Source organism: Capra hircus, chromosome 29 (assembly GCF_001704415.2).
Source record: "Capra hircus breed San Clemente chromosome 29, ASM170441v1, whole genome shotgun sequence".
Taxonomy (NCBI): domain Eukaryota; kingdom Metazoa; phylum Chordata; class Mammalia; order Artiodactyla; family Bovidae; genus Capra; species Capra hircus.
This window is the reverse complement of record NC_030836.1, coordinates 38,069,709-38,080,560: the sequence shown is the minus strand read 5'-3', so window position 1 is coordinate 38,080,560 and position 10,852 is coordinate 38,069,709. Positions and strand designations below refer to the sequence as shown.

The window sequence follows — 10,852 nt, the reverse complement described above, 5'->3', positions numbered from 1 at the left end:
CAGTTTGATTTTCCAGCCAAGGATCAAGGAAGAGATGACAGTTCAATTCTCTGTATTCTAAAAAGCTTCAAAGTCCCCTCACCAAGGACACTGATGAAGGTAAAGATTTTATCATGAGTTTTGTTTTGTTTCTTCCTTTTTTTTTTTTTCCCAGATGTTTCAGTGGCCTAAAGGGGAAAACTAGGGTAGGTCAGAGCACATATAACTAGGGGCTCCCAGTCAGCACTATATGCAAAGAACCTAAACTTCCCTGAGTACTTGGATCCAGGAAAGAAGCATGAAGTGGCTTGTACTCCTCGGGCTGGTGGCCTTCTCAGAGTGCATAGTCAAGTAAGTCGGCTACTGTATGTCACATGATATTCCTTTCTCGGATTTTTCTTTTTATATGATTATTCTTCCACCCATCAGGTTTAGAAGGGAATGAAGTATTTCCCTAAGAGTCTTAAAGTTCAACTCTTACTTATTGATAAGTAACTTGCTAGAGGAACTGTGGATCCCAAGGTCTTGGTGTAGTATTGGGTTGAACAAAATTGGGATCCACTCATATCATGACTTGAAAATACAACTCCTTGCAACTGTTCAGTGCACAGTCTATGCAGATGTAAATGTGTTCCTTTGGAATAGCACTTTTCTAGATTTTATTCAACATGTTCTCTTTTTTCCCTGTCTACTTCAGTGTGTATATGCCTATGTCTGCATCTCTGTATCACTGTTATTTATCTCTCCATCTCTTTGGAAGTCACTGGGAGTCTATTTCTCTTAGTGTTGTTTTCTTTTAATTTTTCATTTTACTCGTACTTCCTTCTCAAGCCTCTGAATTTCCCTTCCTTCTTCCCTATATCTTGGATTCTTCTTTCAACTCTCTCTTCTCTTTCAACTTGGAGAAAGATGCGCTATTTTATATACACTGTTTTGTGCCTGACAAGCAGTGTGACTGGAGCAAACTCAGAAACCTTTTGCATTTCAAATTGCTCCCTTGTAAAAGAGGATATGAGTTCCCCTTCTACCTCCTTCCTTGAGGTTCTATGAGAAGGGATATGTGGGATGGCAACAGCAATGCTAATAGCTGTCATTGTTGAGACTTCCTATTAATCAGGTACCTTGTATCCATCGCTTCTCTTATTCCCAAGATATTCTATTTGGGGGGTTTGTATTGTTATATTCCACCATTTACCGAAGGAGAGACTGAGACACCACATGGTCCTATGGCTTACCCAAGATTGGAGAAAAGAACCTGCATTCAAATCTATGTCTTCGCCATGGTATATGCATAAAATTATAATAACAATGTGCCTCATAAAAATGATTAGAAAATACACAGGGCCATTACAATGATAGTTATACCTTAACACTGACAGCTAATTGTAGCATCCTCTTTGTTTTCTTTGTCAAATGCTTGGTAAAAGAATACCTCTAAGGAGAGTGAAGACCATGAGAAACACCCTCAGTGGAAAAAACATGCTGAATAATTTCTTGAAGAAGAACGCTTACAGACTGTCCCAGATTTCTTTTCGTGGCTCAAATCTAACTATTCACCCACTGAGAAACATCTATGATGTGAGTATTTTGGAAGGACGGTGCCTCACAAAACCTCCTGGTGCTCTAGCCTAGCATAGGGCTCATCTGGAGGTGCCAGGTGGGATTCTGGGGTTAGGGTTCCTGCAGGAGGCAGAGACACTGGAAAACAGGGACCCTAACCAGAGGAGAAGGCAGTCTCATCCTCAACTGTTGGTCTTTGTGACTGGGCCTGACAATTAACAGGTGGCTGGTAAATATCCATTTCTTTGTCAAATACGTGTCATTAGTTTGAGGGTGATTGTTCCCTCTGAAGTAAGTGAGCTACTCAGTTACAGATGAAGAGTGAACCATCACTTAACAAAAGGTAGAAACAATTGCAAAGTAATTGTGAATTGCCAGGTAGAGGAATTCAGTTTCCACAGATGCAAGAAAAACAGCAGTAAAAAGTTACTGAACCTGTATTCTGTTTATGGCCATAAGAATCTAACATAGTTCTTACAGTTTTTAGATTAGAAAAGGGCTTATTTGTCTTCAGGAATGCCCATGCCAGCCTGAGAGATAGGCAAAGAGTAAATACATGTCAAATGAAATGATCACTTATGTGGTGTTGATTGGATGTGGTCTGAATTTAGAGGAAGTGGCTGGGGTTGATCAAGAAGCACCTCCTGCAGAAGGGGGTGCTGAGGCTGGGTTTGAAGGGACAACAGAGCTTGTCAAATGAAGGAACCAGGACTTCCCTGAGTGTTCCATGGTCATGGAGGCCCAGTTGTTACGCCTCTGGGCTTCCCATGCAGGAGGTACCACTTCGAAGCCTGGTCATAGAGTCAATATCCTGCATACAATGTAGCACAGGTAAATATATATCAAATACAAACACCTGTGTGACCAAAGTCTGTGAGCTGCACTGTGGTTAGAAAGTGATCTCAAGAGAATGTGACACCCAGAGGGAGGCATCAGTGTGGGAATAGAGGGTAGACAGTTCTGCACTAACCCATTTCCTCCTTCACCCTGTAGTTGCTCTACATCGGTAACATCACCATTGGAACACCCCCACAGGAATTCCAGGTTGTCTTTGACACAGGCTCAGCTGACTTTTGGGTGCACTCCCTCTTTTGCACCAGTCCAGCCTGTGGTGAGTACAGACACCCCATACCCGGACCATCCTTCACTTGCCCTGCCACCCTATTTCCACCGTGGCACATGATGACATTCATCTCTTGTGTCTACAGCTACACGTGTTAGGTTCAGACAACATCAGTCTTCCACCTTCCGGTCTACCCAAAAGACCTTCAGCATCACCTATGGATCTGGGACAATGAGAGGAGTTGTTGTTCATGACACAGTTCGGGTAACAGTGTAACAAACGCTGAGTCAGGACTGGCTATGAAGCTGCCACTGCTTGGCAAACAGATTCAGGACCATCTGGCAGGACCCTTCCTAGTCTAACTCCCATAGATATTGGCCATTTATCCACAGGATCATGTCTTTGGGGAGGCAGTGCCCATGGTGACACATGAACAAGCAAATTAGCTAACCCAGAGAGTGGCTTGTGCTGTGGACTTGCAGCTCCTCTGCCCATGAACAGTTCAAAGTTCATTTTGCTGGGAGCAAGAAGAAGTGATCAGAGAAGCCAAAGAGAAGGCTCGCTTGCTCTCGATTGTTTTGTCCATAAGGGGGCACCAATGGGACCTGGCCTGACTCTTGGTTGACCCACCTGCAGAGAAGCCAGGAGGCAATTTTGACTCACTCAGGTGGTGTTTTTCAGAGGGGCAGATTTTTAAATTCACAGCCTCTCTCAAAAGGAACCCAAATTACCCTTCCAGCTTAGTCTAACCATCTATGGGGCACGTAAGACAGAGCACAGCCTCAATTCTTCTCTGAGGATCTAATGGCAATGCACTCCAGCCCAGTCCTAGCCCCACTTCATGTATCTGTAAGTGGGAACACTCTTCTCTCCCACAGATTGGGGACCTTGTAAGTACTGACCAGCCATTCGGTCTTAGCGTGGCAGAATCCGGGTTTGTGGGCACAGTTTATGATGGCATCTTGGGCTTGAACTACCCCAACAAATCCTTGTCTAGAGCCATCCCCATCTTTGACAAGCTGAAGAATGAAGGTGCCATTTCTGAGCCTGTTTTTGCCTTCTACTTGAGCAAGTAAGTCTGAGATGGACAATCACTTTATCCAAATTAGCTGTAAAATGCTTTCAGTTACATGAAAATTAGAACACTTGATAGAAGAGTATCCTAAGAGATAATCTAACCCAGGATAACTATGGCCCCAAGGCCCTACCTGGATTCACCACTAGCTTTTATAAATAAAATTTTATTTGAACACAACCCTACTCCTGGGCTCAAGACCAGTAACTTGGTGTAGGGGGTGGTGAGTGAGGAAGAAGGCGAATGGAAGGCAACAGGAAACAAGTTGAAGGAAAGGCATTAGGATTTGCTTATGAATTTGATAAGGATGGAAGGAAAAGGTGGATATGGAAAATTGTGGATATTTTTGCTTCCTCATTTGCATTTCACTGGGAGCCCAGGACCAGCTACCCAATTTATGGAGCTAGTGAGAAATGAAAGTTTGGGGCACAAAAGTGTGGGACCCTTTGTAAAAGAAATATTAGGAATTTAAAGACAGGGAGATAAGAGGTGGGGCCCTTTCTGAGTGTGGGCCCTTTGGACATTAGAGGTCACAAGCCAGCAGAGCCAACTCTGGGTGACCTGAACCCACACCCTTAGAACTCTCATTCTTTGATTTTCCTGAAAAATGACAAGCTGGACAAGGAGAAAACCAAAACACTTCAGCACCCTCTCCTCTAAGAGTGTCTCAGCATTCAGGTCGCTGGAGGTCCAGGGCATCTTCAGAAGACACACTGGGTGGAGTCCAGCCAAGTGATTCAGCTTCTAACCTCCTCTGTGGCACTCATTAGTCAGTAACAGACCTCAGTCTGGATCTCAATGTCTCCTAGAAGCTATTTCTGCATCTGTACATGAGGACCTTATTAGGGCCTTGATGGGTGGACAAGTGCAGCTCTCAGACAGTGCTGTTGTTACTGTCCTCCAAGGATCACGTCCTCACTTCTCTCTACAGAGACGAGCGGGAGGGCAGTGTGGTGATGTTTGGTGGAGTGGACCACCGCTACTACAAGGGAGAGCTCAACTGGGTACCATTGTTTGAAGAGGGCAACTGGAGTGTTTACATGGACCGGTAAGCACATGTGTACGGGAGTGTCCACATGACCCTCCCTCTGAGGGTCAGCCCAAGTGATGCTCCCACTATCGTAAATGGACACAGGCAGACACACACAAATGTATTTTCAGACACACGGTCACACAGACATATACACCACCCACAATGATAGACAGACACACAGACACATGGAAACACACAAGCAGACACACATAAACATACACAGAGACACATAAAACATGCATAGCTAGTCAGAGACACACAAGCACACACAGTGACACATACAAACACACATACAAACAAACACAAAAGCCCATAAATACACTAACAACCCATGAGTTCATAATCCCCAGGCTCTCTGACCAGGGCTCTGACAAGGGTCCTATAAGGGTCCAGAGAGGTCTGTGCAGCTGGGAGAGGGCTGCACCCACTGCACTTTGAGGTGGGGAGCATGGTTAGAGGACTCTACAATGTGGTGAACAGAGGATCAGGGAGAATTTCACAAGTATGAACAAAGCTATGAAAAGATGACCGACTTTCAGGGCACCTTGGACATAGAAAGTTCTCAGTACAGATAAATGTCATTTTAAAAACAAGGACATTCCTGAGAAAATGGGGAAAACTGGTCTTCCTAGGGAGCAACTACCCAGCAGTGAAAAGAGCTTGGCTGCAGTCTTAAGATGTGAAGGCAACTAATAAAAATGATTTCCCACGTTCTTGGGCACACAGTGGGACAGGGTCTATAACAGAGATTCAGGAAGGTGGGATCCAGGAGTGACCTGAGGACAAGAGGCATAATTGGTAGGATTCTGTGTAATACCCTCAGACAAAAGCTGACCTATCCTTTGGCTTTTCTGTGGGCTAGTCATGTATTTCTTGACCAGGATCTCAGGGTCTGAGCTGGATGTAGGAGCAGTGTTGGGAGACACCCTCTCCCAAAGGATCCCCTCTCTCCCCTTACTATGAGAATCTGCTGCCCCTGCGAATCTCCATCCTCACTCTGTGTGCGATCCGTTATTTGTTCCCCACCAGATACAGCTCTCTGGAGGTTTCTTATTGTTTTCTAAGTCTACATTCACTCATTGAACAGACAAGCATTGGGCATCCACTGTTTGCCAGGCACTTTAGTGAGGCAAGAAGAATAAAACTCCCCCTCACATCTAAGAAGGCAGATGTACATGAAGTGACTTGCTCACATAGTGAATTGTAACTTTGGTACATGCTAGACATGAGGAGGAGAAGGTAATGGCAACCCACTCCAGTACTTTGCCTGGAAAATCCCAGGGATGGTGGAGCCTGGTAGGATGCTCTCTGTAAGGTCGCACAGAGTCAGACATGACTGAAGTGAGTTAGCAGCAGCAGCAGCAGACATGAGGGAGGGTCTACAGAGACTGACCAAGACAGGGGACTGATAAGTACTGGGGGAAAGACTTCCCAAAAACTGTACAATTAAACTGGGATCTGGAAGTTTAGAAGTGATTTTTTTTTTTTTTTTTTTTTTGTCAAAGTGGAGTGGAGTATTCTAGCAATGAAGGCCAGCTTGTGTAAAGGTACAAAATATCCTGGTGTATTCAAGTACTGCATTCGAGGATGTCAAGAAAGACACTGTGTCGAGAGGAAAGGAAAAGAGGGCCAGAGAGGAAGGGCTGTTTAGGAGACAGTCGGGAAGGGGACAACTCTGGGGAGACTCAGAGTGACCTTGATGCCAGCTTTCTTCCTTTGTCTCTCAGCATCACCATGAAAAGAAAGGTTATTGCTTGTTCTGGTGGCTGCAAGGCCCTTATTGACACCGGGACATCACTGATCCGAGGCCCAAGAAAACTGGTCAATAACATACAGAATCTCATCGGCGCCAGGCCACGGGGTTCCAAGGTAAAGGGTCATACCCCAGGGTCACTCCCAGTCTCCATACACAACAAGGATCTCCAGAGCCAACCTCTCACCCTCTCTCTCTAACAGCACTACGTTTCATGTTCTGTGGTAAATACCCTGCCCTCTATCATCTTCACCATCAATGGCATCAACTACCCAGTGCCAGGTCGAGCCTACATCCTCAAGGTGAGGGGACAACACTGAGGGTTCGTTCTCAAACTGCAGCCTGTAGGAACCCTTTTGGCTATGCTGGGAGGAGGGCGCCTTCTGGAGGCCATGTCGCAGCATTGCAGATGCTGCTGAGCCCTGTGGCTGGGCCAGGGCCTCCCACAAATACAATCACTTGAGAGAAAAGGGCTGTGTGGGACACTGATCTTCCTGAAATAAATGTTGAGATGCCACACCATATGGCAATGGTGGGAGTCAGGGAGAGGGGAACACTAAGGTCCTCAGTTCTCAAAGAGCTTCAGTTCTGAACATGTACGTGCATGAACATGAAATTCAGCTCTCACAGTCCCGGAAATAGGCCATGTTACAAGGAGAATGGCTGGGGACAGTCCCAGTGTGATGTCCCAGCATAAGTTAACAGTCTCTGTTCCCTTCTTGAAGTTTTCTTGGTTTGAAGATAAATTACATGCTCAGCCTAGTTTTCGGCTTCATCTTCCCCTTGCCTCCTTTGTGAGTTGGGGTACCCGACCCCTCTGTGGGGAGGTTGGATCCTAAGAAGAATGAAGGGTGCACAGTGACTGCTCAGCCCCAGCACAGGGTGGAGGCTTCACGTAAGCTCCCTGAGAGAGTTCAGAGCAGGCTGATGGGCTCAAAGACTTTGAGGAAGAGAGGGAATTTCAGGAATTCTAAAACCACAAACTCATTGAGCCATATGGAGGGTTGCTTGGTTCTATGTAGAACTGCACTGGATTCCCTGCAAATGGCATCTCAAGGTTGTCTGCACTGGGGCACTGGGAACTTACTAGGGGTGATGAGGGCTATGGACTGACCCATGGGAATGGGGAACGAGAGTACATTATCCAACCAAGCCTGGAGTGGCCAAAGAGGGCGAGTATGGGTCAAAGAATGCTTCTCAGATTTCCTGAGTTAAATCTGCAAGAACGTGTTGTGGGCACTGCTCTATTTAAGATGGATAACCAACAACAAGTTACTTTGTAGCACAGGGAACTCTGCTCGGTTTTATGACAGCCTGGATGGGAGGGCTGTCTTTGGGACCAGGATACTTGGATATGTACAGTTGAGCCCCTTTACTGTCCACCTGAAATTCATAATATTGTTAATCAGCTATACTCCAATACAAAATAAAATTTTTCAATAAAGTATGGATTGTGGCTTGCAGGAGGAGGACAAGCTTTCTCTGCACAGAAAACAAGGAGCAGGAATCAGAAGGAAAGAAACAGGGAGTGAGGGGAACTAGGGACACATTTGCTCTTATCTAAAAAATTATATTGAAGTGTGGCATATTTTCAGTGTTGCATTAAGTTCTCCTGCACAACAATGTGACTCAGTTATACACAGACACACACACACACACACACATATATATATATATATATATATATGTTTTTCATATGGTTTATCACTGAATATTGAATATATTTCCTTACGCTCTACAGTAGGACTTTGTTGTTTTTCCTTCCTCCGTTTCCCCAACTCCTAGTCCTCCACTCACCACACCCTTCCACAAGACAACCTCATGTCTTTGACCTCTTTGGTTTTGGATGAACTCTCATATTCCCTGCTGCTGAGAAAACCCCTTGATACTTACCAAAAGAGGGAAATAAAACAAAGAATTGTGCTTGGTCTGGATATTGGGGGGAGTCACCGGTAAGGGCTCATGCTGACTGATGTGTGTCTCCAACTCCCCCAGGATTCTAGAGGCCACTGCTATACCACCTTTAAAGAGAACCCTTTGAGTCTATCTACAGAGAGCTGGATCCTCGGTGAAGTCTTCCTGAGGGTGTATTTCTCAGTCTTTGATAGAGGAAATGACAGGATTGGCCTAGCACAGGCTGTATAAATGCTTGGTGTGGTTCAGGAATCAGTAAGGGTGCTCCAAGCAAACACTAAATCACACTTAGGGTACTCCTGCCCAGGATGCTGTGAACTGTATTTGTTGGTCTTCAAACCCTATTCTCAGTAAAGAATAAAGCGTTTCACTCGTAATGGTGCTGAAGAAAATGGCTGCCTCTGTTTGTGTCTGGGAGTGAAGGATCTAGAACCAAGTCTGAATCAAAATTGAGAGAAACCCTACTCCAAATGGCTTTAAGGAAAAGGGAGACTTATTGAAATGATTCTGGGAATCCAAGATACAAGAATCAGAGCAAATACAAAGATCTCAGTGATTGGACCCAAGAAATCAGAAGTCATCAATTCTCTCTCACTCTCACTCTTTCCCTTCGCACTTCTTTGATGGTCTTAGCCTGGCAGCTTTCTTCCTTAAGGCTTCTACACCTAGTGAGGGAGTCCAAGCTACCTGCCCTAGGGTTTTAAATCACGAAGGCATCACCTAGTAATGAAAGAAGCTTGCAGACATCAGAGTTCAAGGGTGTTCTCTGAATGACCCACCTCAGATCACATGTGCAGCCCCAGATCAGCCACCTGGTAGGAAGATGGGGTCTTATCACTGGTTTTACATGGTCTTAGGCCCTGACCAGGCAGCACACATGATTGTCAATTTCCTCCAGAACTACATAACTGAAGCTGGGGAGAGGCAGCCCTAAGGATAGTGACTGTCAGATGGTATAGGCCCTGGAAGAGTTTGTGATGACCCACCAACTCCACCACCTCTTCATTCAGAGGAAGCATAAGGGGCAATGAAATAGTCTCTCTTTGTCCCATCTCAGATGATCTTATCACCGGGCTTCTCCTCCAGGGGACTTTGGGTGAGTTACTTCATGCAGAGCAGATTCCCTCTTGTCCCCACACCCCAATCACCAGCTCTCTGCCACATATGCCTTCTCTGTCCTTTCCAGTCCTAGTTGGTAAGTGGTGGCCCCAGTGGATCCCTGAACCATACCCCTCCTCCAGGACACAGAATGCCCCTTCCTTGGCTTTCAATGCTGCTGGGGAAAATGCAACACATGTATTGGGGGACCCAGAGTATACAAAGCCTTCAGCCTTTCTGAGCTTCTCCATGGGTGGGGCTACAAACTATTTGCTTGGAGCTGCCATGGTTAGGCACTTTTGCAGAGGAGGCATCGATTCTTTCCATCCGGAGGCCCTCAGTAGATGCCTCAGCCGAGTCAGCAGGGGTCACAGGTTGATTTCTTTTCAGATTGAATGGTTTGATCTCCTTGTTGTGTAAGAGACTCTCAAGAATCTTCACAAGCACCACCATTCAAAAGCTTAATTCTTTGCTATTCACCATTTCTTATGGTCCAGATCGCACATCTGTACATGATTACTGAAAAAATCATAGATTTGACACTAGAGACTTCTGTATCAAAGTGAGTCTCTGCTTTTTTAATACACTGTGCATGTTTTTCATAGCCTTTCTTCCTTCCAAGGAGCAAGTGTCTTTTAATTTTGTAGCTGCACTCAAGGTCCTTAGTGTTTTTGAAGACCAGGAAAATAAAATCTGTCACTGTTTCCACTTTTCGCTCATCTATATGCCATGATGTGGTGGGACTGGATGCCATGAATATTCAGTATATTTTTGTGAATGGTTTTTTGAATGTTGAGTTTTAAGCCAGTTTTTGCATCTCCTCTCCTCATCAAGAGGCTCTTTAATTCTTTGCTTTCTGCCCTTAGGGCAGTGTCATCTTCATATCTGTGGATGTTAATATTTCTCCCAGCAATCTTTATTCCAGCTTGAGATTTATGCAGTCCAGCATATCGAATGATGTATCCTGTATAGAAGTTAAATAACTCGAGTGAGAATGTACACCTTGTCATGCTTCTTTCCCAGTTTTAAATTTTTCAGTTATTCTGTGTCTAATTCGAACTGCCGCTTTTTTACCTACATACAGACTTTTCAGGAGACTTGTAAGGTGATCTGCTACTAGCATTTCCTTAAAAATGTTCCACAGTTTGTTGTGGTCCACACACTGAAAAGTTTTAGCATAGTCAATGAAGCAGACAGAAATGTTTTATGGGATTCCCTTGCTTTCTTTATGATCCAATGAATGTTGGTAATTTGATCTCTGGTTTCTCAAACCAATTTGTACATCTGGAAGTTCTCAGTTCTTGTAGTGTTGAAGCTTAACTTGAAGGGTTTTGAGCATTACCTTCCTAGCAAGTGAGATGAGTACAATTGCATGAT

At 44.9% G+C, this 10,852-nt stretch overlaps 1 protein-coding gene across 1 annotated transcript; it reads left to right on the top strand.

The window, feature by feature from the left end:
* LOC102178345 (pregnancy-associated glycoprotein 1-like) lies at nt 251-8,608 on the top strand. The gene is made up of 9 exons (XM_005701178.2): nt 251-330; nt 1,407-1,557; nt 2,533-2,650; nt 2,748-2,866; nt 3,481-3,674; nt 4,609-4,725; nt 6,438-6,579; nt 6,667-6,765; nt 8,459-8,608. Exons 1-9 carry the CDS (start codon nt 278-280, stop codon nt 8,606-8,608), a joined length of 1,143 nt encoding a protein of 380 aa, XP_005701235.2. The 5' UTR covers nt 251-277.